This window comes from Panthera uncia, assembly GCF_023721935.1.
Source record: "Panthera uncia isolate 11264 chromosome C1 unlocalized genomic scaffold, Puncia_PCG_1.0 HiC_scaffold_3, whole genome shotgun sequence".
NCBI lineage: Eukaryota > Metazoa > Chordata > Mammalia > Carnivora > Felidae > Panthera > Panthera uncia.
In genome coordinates, this window is record NW_026057584.1 from 11,284,631 (window position 1) to 11,309,877 (window position 25,247).

Below are 25,247 nucleotides of genomic sequence, written 5' to 3' on the forward strand. Positions count from 1 at the left end.
GCGACCCTGCCATTCCAGCTGAGATGAAATTTAATCCTGACTGCAGTGTTTTCAAATAATCATTAGTTTTCTCTTTAAACCAAGAAATGCAAAGGCAAGACTCAAGTTCCTGCGTTTTGACCTGTGGTATATATTTACTGTCGCAATGCTTTTCGTTTTCTCCTTTTTGGGACCAAAGGACAAATGGAACATGGGGAAGAGAACACAAGTTTTATGAAAAGAAACCATCAATCTTCTGACTTGCTTTTTTTTTTTTTTTTTTTTAAAGTGTAACCATCCATGAATTGTTGCCAGACATCACCAAGCCATTCCTGGGTTTTTCCCACAGTCATCCTCTGCTGCTTTGGATTTTTCTCAATGATGAAACCATCAGAACCATTTGTTGTACCTTATTTAGCAGGACCAGATAAAAACATAAGCCTCAGCACGGTAAGAGTACTCACATGTTGATCTTAGTTTTACGTCTTGTGAAAACCGGCGTCTAAAGTTTTGGGTAGAAGCAAAATATCAGAACTTCTTGCAAACTCAAATGCGAACAAACGGGTCTTAATAATTTCTGCATGTCTGTCGTGCAAAAATGTAAAACTTTTTGATACAACAAAAATGGGGTGAATTCAAAACAGTCTTCCAGCTGCACACAAATCATACTCCAGGACGTCATTGCTGATTATCATGAACCTTTAGAAATAAAGCCATCCTTAGGTATAAATACAAACCTTACAGGGTAGTGTAAGATTGGGAAGGAAAAAGTTATGCAAAAGCATCTGAAAAAGTCCTCCGAAGATTTTTTTTGCCTCTTTACATATCAATATTAAGGCCGTTGTCAGCTGTTAGGCCATAGGATCTAATCCTAGGGAGCCTATTAGTCAGGGGGTCTCAAAGTGTGGTCCTTGGACTAGTGCACCAGCATCACTGGGAAACTGGTTAGAAATGTTCATTTTCAGGCCCCACCCCAGATCTCCAGAGTCTGAATGTCTGGTGTTTAACAAACCCTGCAGGTGAATCTGATCTGCGCGAACATTTGAGAACCACCACTTTAAGCCACCGAACAATAACAAGGCCAGACAAAGCCCTGTATCAGTTTGATTTCTTCCGGGGGGGGGGGAGTCACACCTGTTTTACGGGCTGGTTATTCAGCAAATGGGGCATAACAATTGCATCCCCCTTGGCCACCCTCTCCCAGAAACTATGCTCGTGTCCCTACCCGACGCCAAAGAAACTGCCTTGTGAACCAATCCACCCTTTTCCCTCCCAATAAGAAAAGCATGTGCCAATCTTGAATGCCATTAGGTGCAGACAGGTTTGGCTGGGAGAGAGCCCCGGGCTGGATTTAGACTCCAGGGACAGTCACAAAAAGCAGATCTGGGACATATCTTCTCCCGGGTTAGTGACTACCCCTGAGTGTCAGGAAGAACAAGAATAACGTTCTACCAAACTGTGAGAACACGTAGGTAAAAGGGGACCTGGGAACTCAAGGGGTGAGGGCACAGATTAGGTCAAAACAAAGGGCACTCCTAGGCTCAGTAAGTGGGTGGTTTATGTCAGTGATCTGAGATCCTAAGGTTTGAGAGGGTCAGGGAGACCCCAAAAGAGGGTCTACCAGCCTTCTTTACAGCATCTTCTATCTGCTGCAGATTCCGCTTACAGAAGCGGAAATAATCATGTACTGTGGATGGGCTCAGATGATTGCTGATATAACCAGTGTTCCCTGGAAAATCGTGGCCAAAGCCGATTTGAGCAAGAGAGAGACAAGACACTAAGCAGTTTGGTTTGGGTTTTGGGTCCTCCAAAGCAGCCCAAGAAAGTAAGGCCAAGAATGCAGAAGAACCGAAGGACAGATCCCTTCTTCTGATACTGAGTCTTGAACTGGTCATTTGTTCTATATTTTCCTGATCACCCAGACGACAGCCTGATGGTCTGCACATTTTACATACTGATGGGAATCAAAGGTAAATATGGTCAGGTTCTGCCAGTGCCTGGAACATTCCTTTTAACCTTATTGAAGGAGAGGAAACTATCTTAAATGGACAGGAACAGCACCTGAGCAGCCCTGAACTGCCCCGGAAAAACTGTTGAGCTTAGTATATGCATTAGGGCCTCTTTTCCCAGCCTGGCGAGCGTATGCAGATCATATTACATTTCAAAAATGTAAGAAGCAGATCACTGAGAACGGCAACCGCTCTTTCTTTATACCTGGAGGAAGGAACCCACATGTCATGAGTTTCTATGATTTGGGGACTTCTTTCCCTTGAGTTTCAGTTTCCCGTTGCTTTCCATCATATTGTCAGAAAGTCCTGTGGAGGGTCAAACTGACGGGGGCCCAGCAATGCGTCCTGGGATGGATACGCGTCATGTGGATAAGATACATGTCAGGTGTGTGTTCCGCTTCCTCGTGCTTGTGTCCTCACACCCTCCCCGTTTAACCTCACAGATCACAAAAGAGGTCTTTCCCATCTGGACATACTCTTACCTGGCACTGCTGCTTCCAGTGTTCATCGTCACCGACTACGTCCGCTACAAGCCAGTCATTATCCTGCAGGGGATCAGCTTCGTCGTCACCTGGCTGCTGCTTGTGTTTGGTCAAGGATTAAGAGCCATGCAGGTGCTAGAGTTCTTCTATGGGATGGTCTCCGCCTCCGAGGTGGCCTACTATGCCTACATTTACAGCGTGGTCAGCCCGGAGCACTACCAGAAAGTGAGCGGCTACTGCAGGAGCGTCACCCTGGTGGCCTACACGGTGGCCTCGGTGCTGGCCCAGCTCCTGGTATCCCTGGCCAGCCTATCGTACTTTTACCTCAACGTCATATCCTTGGCCTCTGTCTGTGTGGCCCTTCTTTTCTCCCTGTTCCTACCAATGCCTGAGAAGAGCATGTTTTTTTCATGTACAACCCGGCAAAGGAGCTCCTCCCAAGCCACCGGGAAAAGATGCTTTCTCAAAGGAACCACAAAAGGATCGCAAACCGGTCTGCAAAGGATTAGTCACCTTTTCAGGGAACCTGGGTGACGACGATCCGCTGAACGATCCAAAGCCGGGAAATGTAACATTGAGAGTTTTTGTGCAGTGGTTCCAAGATTTGAAGGGTTGCTACTCCTCAAAGCATCTTTTTTACTGGCCCCTGTGGTGGGCTTTTTCCACAGCAGGTTTTAACCAGGTTTTGAACTACGTTCAAATCCTGTGGGATTACAAGGCACCATCCCAGAGCTCTGCAATCTATAATGGAGCGGTAGAAGCCCTTGCAACGTTTGGAGGTAGGTCCACCAGACTTTCTCTTTTCAGTGTGGCGGAAATATATTCTTTCAAATCATAGTCTCGGAGAGATTGGTTGTAGAGGTGTCAACAGTGAATACCAAATATTTCGAAAACGAAAAGAGCTTTTGTCACCAAATTTTACAAAGGCAATGAATTTAAGGGAAGATTGACAAAACTATCCATGGAAGATAGTGTAATCCACCCCTAAAAATAGGGACTGCGAATTTGTGTCCCACTGGCCATAAAGAGTTGGACAGTTTAAGGTAAAACTACCAAATCACTTTCCTCTCTAACCACTCTGTAACACTAGCCTTTAAACTATGGTTTGCAAACCATTAATAGAAGTGGGCAAACGATGGCCCATGGCCCACCAGAGATAATACTTTTTACATTTTTAAGAGGAAGCTGTAAGGGGAAAAAAAACAGTATATGACAAGGGTTGTAAAAGTAATAAATCCAAGCAAGCAACCAAATAAAAACAAAGAAGGCTATGTGGCCCACAAGCCTAAAATATTTACTCTTTGGGCCTTTATAGAATATAAGTCTTGAGATTAATGTAGTGGATTTCTAACCAGCATTTTTAAATCAAAGAACAGAATAGAAAATTTAGAACGGAATGGAATGGAATGGAATAGGATAGAATAGAATAGAATAGAATAGAATAGAGAATAGGGAGCATAGCAGCTTATAAGGATAAGTTTCATTTTATGAAAATTCTGTTTACGCTCACATATAAGTGTACCAGTGGACATATGAAATATATTTCCTTTTCAGGCTATGGTCAAAGAAGTTTGAAAGCTACTGTTTTTTGTTTTTTTTTTTTTTTGTTAACGTTTATTTTTGAGACAGGGAGAGACAGCATGAACGGGGGAGGGTCAGAGAGAAAGGGAGACACAGAATCTGAAACAGGCTCCAGGCTCTGAGCTGTTAGCACAGAGCCCGATGTGGGGCTCGAACTCACGGACCACGAGATCATGACCTGAGCCGAAGTCGGATGCTTAACCGACTGAGCCACCCAGGCGCCCCATGAAAGCTACTGTTCTAAGAGCTACTTTACCATTTCAAAGGTTCCCATCAAGACAACTTAAATAATATATTTAGATCTTTCCTTCATTCTACATGCGGGAATTTGCCAAAGCTTGTTGTCTTCTGATTAAGATTATTTTCCATACTCAGCTTCCCCATTACCTACCATATCCAAATATTTTCTAGAATAATAGTGAATCCAGCCTGGATTCTTACAATCTTCTACCCTATCTCTTCTCCGCAGCCAGGTTATTGTATTGTATAATTTTCTCTCTGGCCCTTCATATGTATTATACTTTCATTCAAATGTTTAGTAAGAGCCAGTAAGAAGTGCGTCCCTCCACAATAGCCCTTCACAAATAGTGATTTTTTTTTTAATGTTTTATTTATTCTTGAGAGAGAGAGAGAGTTAGAGCATGAGCGAGGGAGGGGCAGAGAGAGAGCGGGACACAGAATCCAAAGCAGGCTCCAGGCTCCGAGCTGTCAGCACAGAGCCCGACGCGGGGCTCAAACTCACAAACTGTGAGATGACCTGAGCCAAAGTCGGACGCTTAACCGACTGAGCCACTCAGGCACCCCAATAGTAATCTTTGATTATGGAGAAAATGGCAAGGTGGCAGAGGCGGGTCCTCCAAGAGACTATGTGTGTTTCTGACTATTTATTGCTTCTCCTTGAGCTGACTGGCAAGTGTCTGCTTCAACCTTATTCACCCATAGGTGGATTTCTGATACTGCATTTTGTCCACCAGAAAAGAGGCAGCAAGACTGAATGACCTTGAGAAGGTCTCTGGGGGATGGAGTGTTTCCAACTTGTGCCACTAGATTCACCCTTCAACCCTGTCCTGGGCTTCCTTCTTTTGAAAAATTTCCCTCCTGGCTGAGAAGCTACAGCAGTTTGGGGGGAATTTTAGATTCTTGTCCACGGACTCTTCCTTTTTCCCAGAACCTATTTTGTGCAGTTTGAAATACTTTTCCAAAGGGAGTGAGGTGAAAAGAGTGAGGGAAGGTGGGCTGACACAAGAGTTAATGGTCTAAAGTCAGAAGGGTAGAGGTCAGAGCTGTCTTTGAAGTGAGCCCAACAACGCACATGGATTTTCCTGACATAACAAAGCTTTCACATCAAATAAGACTTTGAAGATATTATTTTTGAAGTTGGGGTGTTCCACACCCACATATTTATTGAACATTTCAGGGTCCATTGTTGAGGTAAGAGTCTTCTCATTTCCCTTTCTAAAAATTCCATTTTGGCTCCTAGAAACCTGTTCTTGTATTTGTTTACCTTAAACCCATTTCCTCTCTAAGGACTTGCTCCTGGAGAAAAGGGAGAAAAAAGAAAAAATCCTCTTCTCTTCAGATAATGTGTAGAAAAGGTCAAGTGTTCATAAAGTTTATTCTTTAAAAGCCCCCTAAACACAGCTGTTCTTTAGTCTCTTTGTGATAGCGAGGATCCTAATTAGTGTCAAATTTTTAGGTAAAACCAGGAGAAAAAGGAGTGGTTTGCTGACTTAAGACCTCATGTAAACTAAGCCATGTCTTTAAGACAGGAAGCTAAGGGTAGTAAGAAACCTGACAAATGGTTACTTTGTTCACAGCACGTTATAGGAACACATTATAAGAACGTGTATATAATGCACATTGTATCGATCTGTCCTAAGGATATGTCTAGGGACTACATGTTGGGCTTGGGTCAAAGTTTCTCATCCTCAACAACATTGACATTTCAGTTGGGGAAATTCTTTGTCGTGGGGGGGGGGGGGGCTGTCCTGTGCATTGTAAGATGTTCCACAGCATCACTGGTCTTAACCCCCTAGATCCTGTTAGCATACCACCACCACCACCACCACCCCTGCCAAGTCATGAAAACCAAAACTGTCTTCAAATATTGCCACCTGTCCCCTGAAGGGCAAAAGACCCATGTGAGAACCACTGGGTTATGGCTTGTTTAAATTTGAGTTAGAATCAGTGTTTTTGCAATCCTTATCACACTCTTATTAACACTATAAATTGATAGGTCCAACTTCTCCAGTAGGCTATACTATTTTCAAGAGCAAGGATCCAACATTTACCACATTTTTCCACAGAGAAGCTCCAAAACATTTGATGGGTGAGTAGGTGAATGAGTGTGTGAACAAGTATAAAGGGGAATGATCAAACCAACAAATGGTGGGAAAGTGTATAGAGAGAATTCTTTAAAAGAAGTTTGGTACCTGTCAGGAATTTGAGGAAATTTTTAAATCAATGTTATAGAGAAGATAAAGAAAACAGAGACAGGGACACTGAGAGCGAGTCTCTCCTTGCTAGAGTAGCCGTAACGTGGCACAGAGAAAGACATGGAAGCAACAGCTGGCATTCAGCTTGAAAAGCTTGGCGTCTCACTAGGTCACCAAGTATTCCCAATTTACCATTCCATACAGTCTGCTTTGTCTTGACTGAACTTTACTCAGACTCCTCTCCTTACTACGGATCCCTGGACATTCTGCCTTCTCCAACTCTGAGTAAACACGACACAATATGGAATGTGCCCCAGCCCCCATCAGTTTCTCCTGAAAATTAGCTGACCACAGCAGGACACTTTCCTATCAGACTCCCCTGATCATTTCCCCTTGCTTGTCCAGCTTCCCCTTCAAAGATCCTGCTTATGTCTGCTTGCCCTATAGTGAAGGATTACCCTATAAAAGAAAATCCTTTTTCTGTTTGATTTCAAGATGCTTGCAGATTTTGGCAATCAGAGTGTTCTATTACAAGCCTTTCTTCTAAATAAAGCCTCTCCCTATCAAAGTCTGAATTTGTTTTTGTTTGACACCAGATTTCTGAGCCTGAGTTTTATCCTCTGCAAAGGGAAGAAGAAAGGAAAAACTGGGCTCTACGGGTCCATTCCAGTGTGTGATTTATGGACACCCAAATTCAGTTGATCTATTTCAAACTTGAAGAGGAGAAGTTATGTACACTTCACAAAGCCAGATCAAGTGATTTTCATTCAATTCAATCGTGATGTTCACGAGAAGTCTATTTTTTTTTTTTTTACCAAAGCCTGGAAATGCTTCAATTTCTATCCAATGTGAATTTTAACAAAGCGGCACGCTGCTTTGTTATGCACGGAATGACAAGATGTAATATACGTTGATTCCTTTCTTTCCAGGGGCTCTGGCAGCCTTCGCAGCGGGCTGTGTGAAAGTCAATTGGAACCTTGCGGGAGAGCTGGCTCTGGCGATCTTCTCAGCGGCAGATGCAGGCTCTCTACTTCTCATGCATCACACAACTAATATTTGGGTGTGCTATGCCGGTTTTTTGATATTCAAGTCAAGTTACATGCTTCTCATAACGATAGCAGCGTAAGTATTTGTCATTTCTTTCTTTATCTAAATCTGAAGCAACAAAATAGGTTTATTTATTCTTCCAGTTCTTCTGAATGGCATTTGCAATGTTATATTTAATGCTAAATGTAAACGACAACGGGGGGGGGGGCAGGGGAGAGGCACCTGGGTGGCTTAGTCAGTTAAGCTTTGGACTCTTGGTTTCAGCTCAGGTCATGATCTCACTGTTTTTGAATTCGAGCCCTGTGTCGGGCTCCATGCTGATAGCCTGGGGCCTGCATGGGATTCTCTATCTCCCTCTTTCTCTGCTCCTCTTTCTCTCTCTCTTTCTCTGTCTCTCTCTCTCAAAATAAATACATAAACTTTAAAAAAAATAAGAGACAATACAACTATATTCTTATTTTAACCAGCTCTCTCTTGGGACTTGGTTAAAGTTATTAATCAGGCAAAGAAAATTCAAAGTTCTCACAAGTAATAAACAGTGATCTGCCCTTACATTTTGATTTTTTTATCTTTTTTTATATTTTATTTACTTAATGGAATAATTTTATTGATTTTTTTTATTTTGTAGTCCTCTTTTTTTATTTATTTTAGTAAAAACACAGCATGAGATCTACGCCTCTTAGCAGACTTTTTTTTTTTAATTTTTTTTAACGTTTTTTAATTTATTTTTGAGACAGAGAGAGACAGAGCATGAACAGGGGAGGAGCAGAGAGAGAGGGAGACACAGAATCGGAGGCAGGCTCCAGGCTCTGAGCCATCAGCCCAGAGCCCAACGCGGGGCTCGAACCCATGGACCGTGAGATAGTGACCTGAGCTGAAGTCGGCCGCTTAACCAGCTGAGCCACCCAGGCGCCCCGTTAGCAGACTTTTAAGTGCACTCTACAGTATTGCCGTCTATAGGCACAATGTTGTTCATCAGACCGCTAGAAATTTTTTATGTTGCATTACTGAAAGATCGGTATTTATACATTAAGTAGCAACTCTTCATTTTCCCCTCCACCCAGCCCTTGGAAACCACCATTCTTTCTATTCTTCGCTTCTTTGAATCTGATTACTTTAGACACCTCACATAAATGGAATCGTGCAACATTTGCCCTTCTATGACGGACACATTTTATGTAGCAGAATGTTTCCAGGTTTCATCCATGTTGTCCCAGATTGCAGAATTTCCTTCTTTCGAAGGGCAAATAGTCATGTGTGTGTATATACCACATTATCTTTATTCACGTCTTGGCTATTGAGAATAGCACTGTAACAAACATGGGAGTGCTCGTATCTCTTCTAGACCCTGATTTCGATGCTGCTGGATAAATGCTCGCAAGTGGGAGCTTCTGGATTGTAGGGTAGTTCTCTTTTTAACTTGTTGAGGAACCTCCGCACTATTTTGTATTCCCACCAGCAGTGTACCAGTGTTCCAGTTTCTGCACTTTGATTTTGGTTTCTTAGCAGCATCATTTAATAATACGTGATTGTATCTAATTTTGACTAAGTTAGTTTGCACTCCCCATTTCCCCTACCCGCTTGAATAATCACGGCACATCGATTTCTTTTTGAAACAACTCATCGAATAGTCTCAGAGCAGTTGTAAAGGCGAAGCTGTTCTATAAAACCACATATGAATATAATAAATGTTAAATGACACAGTGGTTTAAACATAGGAAATATTTTATCTAGATTAATGAAAAAAGAAAGAAAATGAGCTGAAGAGGTGATGAGTGTTGCCTAAAGGATTAGGTAGGTATAGCTCCTCCTTTCCTATGTGGCAATGTGTTTCATTTTAGTTAGGAAGTTGATCAGTGATAAAGCAAGCAGCTGAAATAGTTTCCTTGACCTAACATTATGAGCTGCGTAATCTTGGATGTGCTCTTTGGCCTTAGACTTTTTTAGAGGCATGTGGAACATCATGAAGTGAATCAATATATGCATTATGTAGTTCCAGAAGAAGAGAACACAAAGAGAGAGAAAAAAAACATGTAAAGACATAATGGCCAAAAAGTTCCCAAATTTGATGAAAAACATTACTTTACATATCCAAGAAACCATAAATATTAATTTAAAATGTTAATTTACACGTTCAAGGAGCTCACCCATGAACTCCATGTAACGTGTTTAGGTTTAAGCCTACCAGTTTGTTATTGTTTACTATTTGTCCCACCTGTTCATTTGTCTTTATTCGTTTTTTGAAGTCAATTGAGCTTTCGTATTAATTCCATTTTATTTCCTGTATTGGTTTTTCTTGGCTAAGTCTTTATGTCTTTAGTGGGATTAGGGTTCTTAACTCATCAGTTTTCCTTAAATTAATGTTGTACCACTTCTTGTCTAAATACTTTAGAGCAACATAATTCCATTTACTCCCTGTCCCTTGTACTGTTTCACAGATTGTACTTCAGTAACTGTTATAAACCCTACAATACGTTATTATTCCATTTGCTATAAACTGAAAGTTATCTTTTAAAAATGAAGACAGGAAAAAAATAATCTCTTATGTGTGCTCATAGATTTACCTTTCTCAATACTTTTCATTTCTTTCTATATCCAAGTTTCCATCTGCTCTTGATTCCCTTCAGCCTGAAAACTTCCTTTAACATTTCTTGTAGTACAAACCTCCTGGTGACAATTTCTCTCAAATTTTATGCATTTAAAAATGAAGTTTACTGTCATTTCTAAGTACAGTTCTGCTGATCAGAATTCTTAGTTGATAGTGTTTTGTTATATTTTGTTTTGTTTTTCCGTTCAGCATGTTCAAGATTTATCCTTCCATTGTCTTTCAGCTTGCATTAAGGAGTTAGTTGTCATTCTCATTGCTGTTCCCCTAAATGTGATGGTAATTTTGCTCTAGGCTGCTTCTAAGATTTTCTGTTTTTATTTGGTTTTCAGAAGTTTGACTATACTTCTGTTTTCTTAATGGGATAGCATGATTTTTGGCTTACCCTGTTACTTTCTTATTGTTATTTCAGTCTTTTCTGACCTTCAACATCCTAACGAGATCTGTCTTCCCCCGCTTTTGTTCTAGAAGATATTTGGAATTGTTTTGTGTTGTTTTGTTGTTTGTTTGTTTGTTTTGTCTTCGAAATTTAACTCTTGATTAGGAAAAAGAACTCAAGCCAAACCTAAATCCGTTTGGTTTAACGCTCAATGGCTATATGTAGGAAAATGGAGAACCTGAAAGTTAGCAACAATATTTTTTCAGAGTTATTTGTACTGTCCCCGGCCACAGCTTCTACACAATGAAAAGATAAAAGTATTATTCTTGAATGTTTCAGAACAGATTGGTTCACAGCCATCTGCATTTCTACTGCATACCATGAAGCAAGTCAATATTGTTCTACTAAAGAAACAACTAAGAAAATTTGAAGGAAAAAAAAGCTAGATTAACTGTCAGAATATGAGATGGTTTCGGAAAAAAACACAACCCAAATGTTTTGGTGTATTGATAAATTCTCAGAATGATTTATTATAGACGTACAGAAGTAGAGGGGTAAGTCACACGAATAGTAAAATGCTGCGATTCTGGGAGCCCGTGACGATGGAACTCATACACTGACCATCAGGGTTTTCCCAGACGGTATGTTCAGAGCATTCTACATAAAACTCAGTGATCATCTAATTTGTCCATTCAGTCAGGTGACTGTTAAGTTTAGTGAAGGATTATTTTAGACATAATTAACTTTGGCTACATTATTTAGATTATCTAATTACTGAGCAGCGCTCAACACGTAGTATCTTAATGTCGGGATACACACTCACCGTGGGGAAAAGAAGAGAACTTAACTTCATAGATCTGTCAAATTTGGTGCTGAATGAAATTATCACACACATGTCCACCTTCAGAATACTGATTGAATATCATTTTCTCTGTAGGTGAATCCAATCACTCTAACTCCATTTACATCTTATTACTTCTCCAGCTTCTAAGAAAATTTCCAAATAAATTCGGCAAGTGTTGGAGACATGAATCTCTAGTACAAAGGGTTAGTGTTCAGATTTGGAAGGAATTCTAAGATAATTGACCAGCCATGGTTTCAACCATCATGTGATACAAGAAGTTCATAAAAAATAATTTGATTTTTCTACAAAAAGATATTTACTACCTATATCTTTTTCATGATAAAAACTGATAAATTTAATTAAATATTAGTCAAAGCAGTTCTCTGGTAACAGTTAAATATTCCCTGTTGGAGTATAAGCTCTGTGAGGATAGAATCAAGTTAGTTCATTGTATACCTTGGTGTTTGACCCTAGTTCTTGCTTCATAATAAGCATTTGGTTAGCACTTCTTGAAAAAAAAAAAAAAGTGAATACAATAATGCAATATTAAAAAAAAAAAACTTTGGGCTATTGATTTTTTTTTAATTAAACCATTCTATTTTTTATAGGCACAAAGTAATGTGCTTTTAAAGTTCATCGATTTATTTTTGAGAAAGATCATGAGGGAGGGAGGGGCAAAAAGAGGGAGAGAGAGAATCCCAAGCAGGCTCCATGCTGTCAGCACAGAACCCAATGTGGGGCTTGATCTCATGAAATGTGAGATCAGGACCTGAGCCGAAATCAGGAGTCAGATTCTTAACCGACTGAGCCATCCCAGCACACCAATGTATTTTTTTTTAATGCTTTAGAAAACGTTGCTATTACTTTCCTTTAAGTTATAAGGTAAATTGATAAATGCCAATCCTATATTTTCATAATATGTGGAACATAAATGATCAAATAAAATTTCAAAGTGGTACTATCTTATAAAATTATAGACTATCTCAGAGGTTCATCTGTATTTAGTGCTAAATGCCTCACGGATGAACGTGATACAATTCTCTTTCCAAGAACTTACCAGCCCTGGCCAGTGGTTGCTTTAGGCCTACATAGAAATAATCCAGTAGGAGCTTTGAAATAAGATTTTAATCAGGGGGTGCCTGGGTGGCTCAGTTGGTCAAGTGTCTGACTTTGGCTCAGGTCATGATCTCACCATTCGTGGTTTTGAGCCCCCTGTCGGGCTCTGTGCTGCCAGCTCAGAGCCTGGAGCCTGCTTCAGATTCTGTGTCTCCCTCTCTCTCTGCCCCTCTCCTGCTCATGCTCTGTCTCTCAAAAATAAATAATGTTTAAAAAATTTTTAAAACAAAAGATTTTAGTCAGTATTTCGGGTTTAGACTGAAAAAAATCTTAGGATTCAATGCCACAGTCAGCCTGATGTCAGTATTACGTCTCCATCTGAATCCACCACATGTAAAGGTCTTATCCCAAACCAAGTAATCACTGATAAGCTGTTGAAGCATCTGTAAATATTAAATCAAGATTCCAACCTGGAATAATTTGCATACTAAAAGGGAAGCTGCCATTTGACTTAATCTAGGTTTCAAAAGCATCTGTCTCCTGTAACATTTCTTTCCAAAGGAACAATTGTTAGCTGAGCAAGAAAATCCCAAAATTATAAAGCCTGTTTGGCCCACCCGTTATATTCACTTTGTGGGATCTAGGATTATTTATGGGCTTTGCTATGTTTAATTGGTAAGTTTTTGCACTGAAATAATACATTTTCATTGAATCACATAATTTTTAAATGCTTGGATTGTTTTTTGCTGTGTGGATTTGGGGAGGGGATGTGAAAATAGTTAAAACTTTCCATTTGTTTTCATATTTTTAAATAGATTCAGGTTATAAATGTCTTAGCTAAATTAGGTGGAACAATTCTAATGCATACATGTCAGTCTTGCCTGGCTAACATTAAAAACCCAATAAATTATTTAAAATGAACTAATGCCAGATTGAATCAACTGTGAAAGAAAAGAATTTGTGAGTTTTCCAGAGAAAAATTCCCCTATTAGACTCTGAAACCGCTAACGTAGACAGTCAATGATCCAGTGAACAATCTCCAAATAAATAAAAACTCATCAAAGGGGCTTGTGATTTACTCATTGATACGTCTAAGTTAAAAAGTGACTGATAAACCATAGCCACATCCAGTGATGTTCAGTGCTCCCTCGTTGCAGAACATTTGGAATATTTGGTTCAATTTTAGAAAAGGTTCATTCATTTTAAATTCTTAAAATACATCACATCGCATGGAATGTGAAAATACAACACTTCACTATTTCATTTACCCTTCACTCCTTTTTCTCTGCTAGAAGAGCTTTTAGCAAGAAACTGTCAACAGAAGCCTGGGCTTCCTGAGGGGAGCCAAGTCTTGGGAACAACACGATTCCTTGCTCTGTATTTAAAAGCCCACATATGTATGCTTTCAAAGCTCTTTCCATTTGTACAATGTTAGATTTCAGATTGCTGTTAACCTCAGTGTGGAACGCTATGCCCTGGTATTTGGAATCAACACCTTCGTTGCCTTGGTGATCCAGACTGTCATGACTATAGCTGTGGTTGACAACCAGGGACTGGGGCTTCCAGTCAGCATACAGGTAAGTGCATGATTCTGTGCTCTCACTGACACAGAGGCATACTTTGGAAACTATACACACACACACACACACACACACACACATTTATATTATTATACATAGTAATCAGACTTTCTGAGATATAATTTTCATACAATAAATTGACACATAAATAAATGTATATACAGTTCTGTTAATTTAGGCAAAAACACAGCTGTGTAGCCACCACCACATGGAAATAGAGTGCCTTCACCGAGAAAATGCCATGTCCCTCTGCAGTCAGTCGCCTCTCTCCACAGCACCCCCAGAAACCCACTCATCACTTTTCTATCCCTATAGGTTTGTCATTTCAGAAAGTCATATAAATGGGGCACCTGGGTGGCTCAGTCAGTTGAGTGTCTGACTCTCGATTTCAGCCCAGGTCATGATCTCATGGTTCGTGAGATCGAGCCCCACATGGGGCTCTGTGCTGACAGCATGGAGCCTGCTTAGGATTCTCTCTCACCCTCTCTCTCTGCCCTTCCCCTGCTCGCTTGCTCTCATTCTCTCTTTCTCTCAAAATAAATAAGTATTTTTTTAAGTCATAAATGGAATCATAGTGTCTATAGCCTTTTGTTTCTGGCTTTTTTCATTTAGCATAGTGTCTTCAATGGAATAATTTTGTATTGAGAGATATAAACATGATGAGGTTAAGATATATTCTAGTTCTTTTTTATTTTTTTTAATTGTAGAGATATAGAGCACGTGCTCACACAAGCAGGAGAGAGGGGCAGACGGGGGGAGAGAGAGAAAGAGAGAGAGAGAGAGAGAGAGAGAGAGGGAGAATCTCAAGCAGGCTTCACACTGAGCATAGAGCCCGACATGTGACTCAATCCCACGACCCTAGGATCATGATCTGAGCCAAAATCAAGAGTCGGACACCCAACCATTTGAGCCATCCAGGCACCCCAATGCATTCTATTTCTTAAGAAAATTTTTTATTAAACAGGTGACCTTTTCATTAAGTAGGTGCTAGAGTGAAAGAATGACCTAAAATAGAGCCATGAAGTCATTCCACTTTAAGTGGTTCTCATTACCCACAGCTAAAGGTTTTTCTTGCTCTGGCTAAAGTTCAATCTTATTAAAGCTTAGTTCACAAATTTCGTAAGCCTACTCAGTCTTACGGACAAAATGGTTGATCTTACATGTCTCTACATATCCAATGCAAATGTTTAGAATATTGAAATGTCTTCTTTAAAAAGAAAAAGAGAAAAAGAAGTCATTTCAAGAAACACAATTGACACCGGGACATTTAAGAAGTTTATTTTAGGGGCGCCTGGGTGGCTCAGTCGGTTGGGAGACCGACTTCGGCTCAGGTCATGATCTTGCGGTCCGTGAGTTCGAGCCCCATGTCGGGCTCTGTGCTGACAGCTCAGAGCCTGGAGCCTGTTTCAGATTCTGTGTCTCCCTCTCTCTCTCTGACCTTCCCCCCGTTCATGCTCTGTCTCTCTCTCTGTCTCAAAAATAAATAAACTTAAGAAAAAATTTTTTTAAAAGAGGTTTATTTTAATGTCACACTAGTTCAATAGAAAGAAAGACATCTTCATTGAATAAATACAACACTAAGATTGATTCAGACTCAATTCTTTTTGAGAACATAAAACAAACAATTGTTAGTTTCTAACATAAAATTTAAATTCCTGGTTTATTCCCCAGCTTGAAATTTGCTGTCCAGCTTTTTAGAAATTACTGGGTGTGATGTGATCGAGAGAGCGCAAGCTTGAAAACAACCAAGAGTGGATTTGAACCTTGATGTTCATTAGTGATTTCTTAAGAACTTTTTATTTGGGAAAATTTCAAATGCATTTTAAAAATGGAGAGAATAGCGTCGTGATGTCTCAGGCACCCGTCACCCAAACTTAGCAATTATCGTTTTATGGCCAATCTTGTTTTCTCTGCACCTGCCACCCAGTTCTCCACCCTTACCCTGGAGATGTAGTTTTGTTTTAATGTCTCAGGTTTCTGTTCAGTAACATGGAAAATATAAAACCTACTTTATGAGATCTTAGCTTAGATGCCCACCTGTAAAATACACCATTCCTGGCCGGTAGGGTACTCAATACATGGTTGCGTTCCTCTCTTTTCTTAATAGAAAAAAAGAATAATTATTCACCTTAGTCAACACTGTTAGGATGCGCTTATTGTTTCTAAGGCCTTCTTCATACATCACACCTCCAGATATTTCCTTCATTTTTCTACAAATCCATTGTGTCTTAATCTGAAATTAATGAATTCCTAGAACAGAAGGAGACAAAACAGAACTTGAGAAGAAAATTGCCCGTCAATCTGCCTGTCCTCCTCTCTGCCACTATTTTGTGTAATCTGATTTAAACGACTGCTTTGTGGGAAAATCAATACATTTTGACCTTTCTGAGGAGTTCTCGCAAACATCAAGAGCTGGGGGTGAAAATTAAATTTGGCAGTAAAAGTCAAGCTCCACCTTTGTTTCCCCTGATAATTCAAGATGTCCAAATGGTTTTATCTTCGCAACAAAGGGGAATCTGGATTCGGGGCACTCCTATAAAATCTTTCATTATATTTCTATCTATCTTCTTTTGTAGCCTCTGCCAATATCCTCAATGCTAGCACAATTTTCATAGACGTTCTTTCATGTAAGTTACTTAATGTAAAACTCAACTCCTGAGTAAAGGACTAGTTTACCTGGATGCCAGAGCCGGGTAAGCAAAAAATATTTAGTCCAAAGGCATAACAGAAGACAAATCCTATTTCTATAAAATATTCCCCAGACAAAAGAAGTCTCATTGCAGATCCCTGGTTTTGAAAAGCAACCTTCTTAAAAATTGATTTTGGGTAAGAATCTGATTGAATATGCTTGAATTAAACTTTGGAGAGCCAAGAATATACAGGTATATTGATTAATAACTCCCAAATCTCAATCCTAAATGCCTATTTGTCATTGATTATGCACTTACGATAGCCCATGAGCTTCCTACTATAATTTCAAGTGCCATTTTAAAAGATTGGAATCTAAAAAATAGAAAATACAACCTAAGTCAGCATTTTCATATGACTTAGAGATTCAGCAGAGAGAAGTCTGTGTTGAGACATCCTGAACTAAGTCCCCCATTTTCTCATTATTTCTCAAAGTGTTATCACAGAATAAGCTTTTTATAACTTTCTCAATTTAAAAGGACCATAGAGATCTTGAAAAGAGGTTCCACGTACATCTTTGAATATTACTAAAAGGCTAAGGGGAAAAGGCCCATGAGAAAAGTTAAAAGCATCTTTTTACCTCATCTAGAAAAAGCTAAGGAGTAATTGAGCTAGTTGTGTAAGAAGTGGTAACTTTAAAGCGTGTCTTTACTAAAGACCTAAGATAATACTGCGGTATACTGATGATATAAAATAATTTTCTGGGGAAGTTTCGTTTTTTAAAAAAAATAAGTGAAATCCATTAAGTCTAAAGTTATGAGGGACTTTTGCAGGGAATGGGTGAGTAACACACAACTCCAAAAAGGCTGATTTTTTAAAAAGTACTCTTTTTGTCAGGTGAAAGTGGTGATAACACCTCACAAGTTTCACGCCAAGACACCCAACTATTTCCAGGTTGGTTACCTGTTACTATAGCCCTCCAGCCCTCCCATCCCCAGACCCCGCTCCCCCCTCCAAGTTGCAGAGATACCCCTTGGAATGGGCAACACATTGGTAACCAGAAATTTCATGTTGATTGTGGGAGATGCCATTCATTCAACTCCCATTCATGAATCTCATTACCCTCCTTCTCCCTGGATAGTCTTGAAGCTTAAGCTATGAAGAGCAACGCTTGATGTCGTAAGGGAGGAAAAATATTGTTTCTTCCTACCCTACTTGGTTGTCAGCTGGGTCTCTGTAACAAAGATTAACAAAAGTACGCAACTGTGTTTGATTATAAGTTTTATGTAACGCGGGAGCCTTCATGAGGAAGTGAAGACACAAAGAAATAGTTAAGCTGGAGTGTTTTTATGCTAGATTTGATAAAGAGTAGAGAGTTGGGGAAAATAAATACGATAGGACAAGAAGGTTACGAGCTAAGAATAGTAAGCTGGGGAAGCTTCACACAGCCTGTTCATTCAGATTTCTTTCCGTGTCCTTTTATCTTCGGAGATAAGGATGTTCCTTTCCTCCGAATATAGACACTAGGGTCTTATGACCTGCTCCAGGGGACGGTCAGAAAGTCCTTCCTGCACCTGCTATATCTCAAATTCCTTCAGTTAAAAAATATTCCCTATGCCTAAGTGCCATATTTGGGGGTAAATTGTCCTGAACCCTATCACCAGCAAGTGGGGGGAAGTACACATGAAAAAGAAAAGAGAAAGGGCATTGGTGTAAAGTGATCCCTCAATGTCATAAAAACCACAGCTGCCGCCCTGCTCTGTCTCCCCTGTCCTCACTGAGAAATGCAAAATGATCCTCGCCAGCTCTCTTGGCAGGAAGCCACTGCACTCAGCCACTCTGGGACCAGATGGACCCTGATTACGCACTCCATTAGATTATCTGGCTAGGATAACTGGTACTTTCGTCTGCCTTAAATTAAATAAAAATTAGAATCATGAAAATGGATTTTTAGTTTTAGCCCCAAAGGGCTTAATAAGGGAAGGGGCACTCTAAACAGAAAGATTATCTCACAAAAAGGAGAACGGCGATGCTATTATTTTAAGTGCATGAAATGGGGATTCGTTCAGGTATTGGGCAGCCTCCCATACATCAAACCTGAAATTTTTCAGATGTGTTGAAATCATGGAATATTTGCCGGTCTCGATAGCTCAGATGAGCGTGTTCAGTTCAGACTCATTACCTCAAACATGTGAGATACGTGTTCCGTCGGACTTAGGTTTCGCTACTTTGTAAACTATTTTGGAATCTTAACCCAAAGAATAGCTGAAGGTGAAGCCAGATTTTCATTATCAAACAAAATACATGGATTTTCAATGAGTTTGGGTCCTGACCTTCAGACATTGTCTTGCTTTCCTACTCTTCTGTTCTAGTGGAAATGATCTGAATGCAGGTACCTTAGAGGAATTGGGGTTAAGGGATTGCATTTGAAGAAGGAGAAGAAGGGTGGATGTCCAGGTTGTTTAAGTTTAAAGTTTAAACAAATGTGAAAATATTAAATTAAGAAAGACTTTCATTAAAAGCTACGTACTTTTAAAGATATTAAAATAAGAAAGGCCTCGTTCCACTAAAGCCATCGACTCGTTATCGGAAAAACACATGACGCCATAGAACACCTAAAACTCCTGGATATAAATTGAAGATTTTTTAATAAATGGCTGAATTGGTAAGAAATAAGAAAACGCCCCGGAGGTCAAAGCAGGAACAGGAAACCAGATAGATAAGGGCACACCGGGTCTGTCATGTGCTCCAGCATATGCTGGACTGATTCTCCCAGTGACCTGGAATGTTGGTTTTAGTGGCGACCCCAAATCTACACTGTCAGTGAGTGATGAAATAGAACATGAAATTACGGCGGGGGTGGGGGGATCTCCAGCAAAGAAGATGAACCGGGGTGATGCCAGAGGAATTTATTTTAGAGATTTGCTTCAAAAGCCAGCACTTACATAATTCCAGGGCCCAATTTCTACATGCTAAACGTTATTTTTCAAGCTGAGTATTTAGTTTAAAGTGCCCCTGGTTGGTAATGGCCCCAGGCACTTATACGTGTCCAAATAAATGCTGTCTGGAAGACTGTCCTTCCATGCAGAAATCAAAAAACCTGCCGCAGATATAAAAGTCCAAAATCATGCATAGATATAAAGTACCATGAGCAAGCCAACTGAAGTAATAAAGAATCAGACCGACAGAGATTTGAGACAGAGGAATTAGCATCAGAATGTAAAGTAAGATGTTTACCACGTCGGTACACAGAGGAAAATGATAACATAAGAATGGAACAAGATACATCATGAATATCTGGGAAAAATAGAACTAACCAGAATTAGGAACTTAAACATGTTAAGGGCAACGTAGACACATACGTAGGAAAAATTACTGAATGGGAAGAAATCACCAAGAATGCAGCACAGACAGTGAGAGAAGTGGAAAAATTATTCATACGCATGGGGATTAAAATGAGAAAGTTCAACAAATACCTATTTCGAGTTCTTTGATGAGATAATAGAGGTAATAGAGGGGCACATGGGTGGCTCAGTGGGTTAAGCATCCGACTTCGGCTCAGGTCCTGATCTCAAAGGTTTGTGGATTCAAGCCCCGAAGTGGGCTCTGTGCTGACAGCTCAGAGCCTGGAGCCTGGAACCTGCTTCAGATTCTGTGTCTCCCTCTCTCTCTGCCCCTCCCCCTGCTCATGCTCTCTCTCTCTCTGTCTCTCTCTCTCACTGTCTCTCTCTCTCTCAAAAATAAATAAACATTAAAAAAAATTCTAAGGTAGCAGAGAGGCAGATAAATATACACTGAGAATTTTCCACTAGTAATCAAAAGCATGTATTCTTAGAATTAAGAAGCCCCCAAAAATCTCAAAAAGAGTAAGTAAAAGAAAATTCATATCTAAACACACTGGGTTAAATGCAGAAAATCAAAGAAAAAGAAATCTTAAAAATAGAGAAACAGAACATCAGCTATAGAGAAATTATAATAGACAACGGACTTTTCAGTAGCTCACGCGGAAGTCAGAAAATCAATGACTTCAAGTGTCGGAGACAAAAACTGCCAGCCTGGAATTATAGACAAAGAGAAACCACATTTTAGAAAAGACAGCAAGGAGGGCGCCTGGGTGGCTCAGTCGGTTGAGTGTCTGACTTCGGCTCAGGTCATGATCTCACGGTTCGTGGGTTCGAGCCCCGCAACGGGCTCTGTGCGGACAGCTCAGAGCCCGGAACCTGCTTTGGATTCTGTGTCTCCCTCTCTCTCTGCCCCTCCCCCACTCGCGCTCTGTCTCCGTCTCAAAAATAAATAAACATTAGAAAAAAATTGAAAAAACAAATAAATAAATAAATAAATAGGAGAGCAAGGAGCATCTGGGTGGCTCAGTCAGTTAAGCGTTTGGATTCTTGGTTTTGGCTCAGGTCGTGATCTCACGGTTCATGAGACCCAGCCCCACGTCGGGCTGTGTACTGACAGCACAGAACCTGCTTGGGATTCTCTCCCTCTGTCTCTCTGTCTGTCTCTCTCTCTCACCCTCCCCCACTAACTGAGCTCTCCCTCTGTCTCTCCCTCAAACTAAACAAACATTAAAAAATAAATAAATAAAACTGAGGGCACATTAAAAAATAATAAATAAATAAATAGAAACGAGAGCACAGTGAAGACATTTGCAAACAAACGGAAATGGGATGAGTGTGTTATCACCAACAAACCTTTACAAAAGCAATTTCTCAAAGATGCACCTGAGGAAGAAGGAAAATTATCCCAAGAGGAAGGTATTTCCCAAAAGAAGGAATGTGAAAGAAAGAAAGAAAGAAAGAAGCAAAGAAACAAAGAAAGAAAGAAAGAAGCAAAGAAAGAAGAAAGAAAGAGAAGAAAGAAAGAAAGAAAGAAGCAAAGAAAGAAGAAAGAAAGAAAGAAAGAAAGAAAAGCAAAGAAGAAAGAAAGAAAGAAAGAAAAGCAAAGAAGAAAGAAAGAAAGAAAGAAAGAAAAGAAAGAAGAAAGAAAGAAAGAAGAAAGAAAGGTGTGAGTAAATCAAAACACGAAGCATTTAAAAGTTACATTTTACATCTTGAGGAGTTTCTTTAAAAGATGTCCAAAGTACTCGACAACAGTGATATCTGTCAGCAGAAGGATGTTCAGAACGAAAGATTTTGTACTGTTGCAGAGGAGGGCAGGAATTACCGATGGGCCACTGCCGGGGGGCAACACCAAGCGGGGAGCGGGGTGTAAGTCCCTCCGGCGGGGAGGTGGGTTTCATCACCTGCATTGTTCAAATTGCCGCAGCGTGACGATAACGACACGCAACAGACTTTTAATCAGTTTTGCTACAGTTTTGAAGTTCTCTGCAGACAGTTCTCCCCCTTACTGCCTGTACCTGAAGCATACAACAGCCACCAGCGTCAGCTTAACACATCATTGCTTTGTTTATTTAAGAGCTGCTATTTCAAGTGTAACTAGGAAAGAATCAGACGTTGATTATGCAATTATTATACAGGAGAGAGAAATAAAGCATAGCACATGGAAAAACAGTCACACGAAAGAGTTCGAGAAAGGAGGGGAAAATTGAAGAGCGTGAGAAATAGGGAAAATAGGGCGGTAAAAAATACAAATAGGTTAATTATCGCTAAATAATAAATTAACTCATGGGTTGAACTGCCAACACACAGGAAACAGGAGAAGCAGAAGAACTCATTAAGTGACGTCCACGGATGTCAACCATAAAACACCAGAGTCTGGGAAAGGACAGGTTTCCAACAAATAAAATGAAGACTGATCATGTCTTGAGAAATTCAGCAATCAATCACGATGTGTGGATCTTCTTTGAAATCTGATTCATACCCAGAAACTAAAACTATTCTGAGACAAGCAGGGAAATTTGAGCCCTGACTAGACAATACTAAAGAATTGTTAGGGTCCGCCGTTGAGTGTTCGACCCTTGATTTCGGCTCAGGTTATGATTCCTGAATTTAAAATTTTAAATGAAAAAAAGAAAATGAGAATAAAAAAAAAAAAAGAAAACAATTATTTTTTTCATTGTTAATTTTTTAAGTGTGATAATGATTTGTGGTTATGCTTTTGTGCATCTTTATTTTTATTTTTTTAATGTTTATTTTTGAGAGAGAGAGAGAGAGAGAGCGCGGGAGTGTGAGTGGGGGAGGGGCAGAGAAGCAGGCCCTAGGGTCTGAGCTGTCAGCACAGAGCCCGACGCGGGGCTCCAACTCCCGAGCTGTGAGATCATGACCTGAGCCAAAGTCAGACGCTTAACCGACTAAGCCACCACGGTGCCCCCGTGCATCCCTATTTTTAAAGATACAAACTAAGGGGCCCCTGGGTAACTCACCCAGTTAAGCGGCCGAGTCTTGATTTTGGCTCAGATCACGATCTCATCTCATCCCATGAGATGGAACCCTGGGGCTCGGCTCTGACATTGCTGAACCTGCTTGGGATCCTCTCTCTCTGTCCTTCCCCAGCTTGCAAGTGTGCCCTCTCTTGCTCTCTCTCAAAATAAATAAACATTTTTTAAAAAGATATAAACTGAAATATTCATTACATGATATGATACTAGATTCAAATTAATCTGTGAGACGAAAAGGTAAGTGGTTGGGGCACTATGGAAGCAAGACTGGCTATGAGCTGATAATTGATGAAACCAGATCACGGATTTATGGGCATTTGTATACTATTCTGTCCACTTTTGTGAATGTTTATAATTTTCCAAAAATAAAAGTTAAGTGATTCCAAGCTAGACAGACCAGTAAAAAAAAAAAAACAAAAACGAATAAATAAAGACAATAAAAATATTTTCAGGTTAGATTCTTACAACTATGGTCTATTTACAGAAAACACATCTAAAATGGAAAGACATCTAAAGTTTGGAGTGGGGAGGGAAAATTCATATGATGCAAACAAAAATTTTAAGAGTTAATATAGTTAAATTTTCTAAAAGACAAAGCATAATTAAGTCGTCTTGATCTATATATCTAAGGAGAGTCGTTAAAAATGACCAAAAGTCGGGGCACCTGGGTGACTCAGTCGGTTGAGCATCCGACTTCAGCTCAGTTTATGATCCCACGGTTTGTGAGTTTAAGCCCATCATCAGGCTCTCTGCTGTCAGCACAGAGCCCACTTGGGATCCTCTGTCCCCCGCCTCTCTCTCTGCCCCTTTCTTGCTGGTTCTCTAAATAAATAAATAAATAATTTTTTAAAAAATGATTCAAGGTTAATGTATTATTCATTAGTAATATATCTGGGTTCTAAAATTCTACATATCTATTAATATCATTTCAATATTTTGGATAGGAACACTGTCAAGCATGTTACGGTCTAAGAAAAAAATGAACTCCCAATTTCATATACTAAATGTGAATAGAAAAAAAGGAAGAAAAACGAGAAGGAAGTCTATATAGAGTCTATATAGATGGAGAACTTCAGAACTACGGAAACAGTTGACATTGATTGAATTCTACTATGTGGGTACTTTTCTGTGCACCCTACATGTAATAACTCATCTAATCCTCACAACAAATGTGTAAATATGGGTATTATTGTAATTTTACAATTTGGAAAACTGAGGCAGAGAGGATCCATGATCTGTTTAAAATCTCACAGCTAGTAGTAAAGCATCATTACCTACCTGTAGTGTTGAACATCCATTTTTATATCATTCATGATTTCTCTCTTTTTTTTTTTTTGTCTTCTTTTAGTTTTTAATCTATGGGAGTTATTTCTCTGTCATTGCTGGAATTTTCCTCATGAGAAGCATTTACATAATCTATTCAGCCAAATGCAGACAGGGAAGATGTAATTCTACTACTGACCAGAAACCACATGATCCAGAGGACTCCATTTCTGATATGAACACAGTGACGCAGTTTTAGCCTGGTCTCTCCTATCATGGACTCAGAAGACGGACTGTTCGGAAAATATATGGCGCTAAACTACATGGCATTTTAATTTTTTGTCCTAGATTAAGACACCGTAAAAGACAGAATTATCATCAACACTACATCAAAACCTCAGCTACGGGCTGGTGAGCAGGGTACAACCAAAAACTGGAGTTGACCAAGTTGAAACCAGCCATCTTTATGGCCTCGGTGAGCAACTGGGACCCTAAATACTATTTGAATACTTTGAAGTCCATCCTAAAACAACATGGAAATCAGACAAGTGGGACCATCCAAAAACAGAAACATGAAATATCCCAGAGTTAATGATATATATTAGCTTTCTGTGCCCAACCTCATAAAAGTGTGATTTGTTTTGATCTAGGTAATAAAGAAGTTTCTAGCACAGGTCTGATGCATATTAAATGATCAATACGTGATAACCGGGACTGCTGGGTGACTTGGTCAGTTAAGCATCAGACTCTTGATTTCGGCTCAGGTCATGATCTCAGGGTCATGATATCGAGCCTCGCATCAGACTCCCCACTGACGGCGCGAGGTCTGCTTAGGATGCTCTCTCTCCCATTCTCTCTCTCTCTCTCTCTCTCTGCCCCTCCCCCACTCACCTGGGAGCACATGCTCTCTCTCTCAAAAAAAATAAAATATGCGATAACCATATTGTATTCATATTGTATACTACCAAAAACATTAGAATGGGGAAAATAATTTAATTCCCCCAAAATGAGGCCAA

General features: G+C 39.9%; 1 protein-coding gene across 1 annotated transcript; it reads left to right on the top strand.

Moving 5' to 3' along the window:
• The first annotated feature begins 275 nt into the window (after nucleotides 1-275).
• LOC125911113 (thiamine transporter 2-like) lies at nucleotides 276-24,904 on the top strand. The gene is given in 6 exon segments (XM_049614781.1): nucleotides 276-429; nucleotides 2,432-2,872; nucleotides 2,874-3,249; nucleotides 7,416-7,608; nucleotides 13,853-13,994; nucleotides 24,317-24,904. Coding segments are annotated over 6 exon segments (1,476 nt in total). The 5' UTR covers nucleotides 276-279; the 3' UTR covers nucleotides 24,491-24,904.
• The last annotated feature ends 343 nt before the right edge of the window (nucleotides 24,905-25,247 follow it).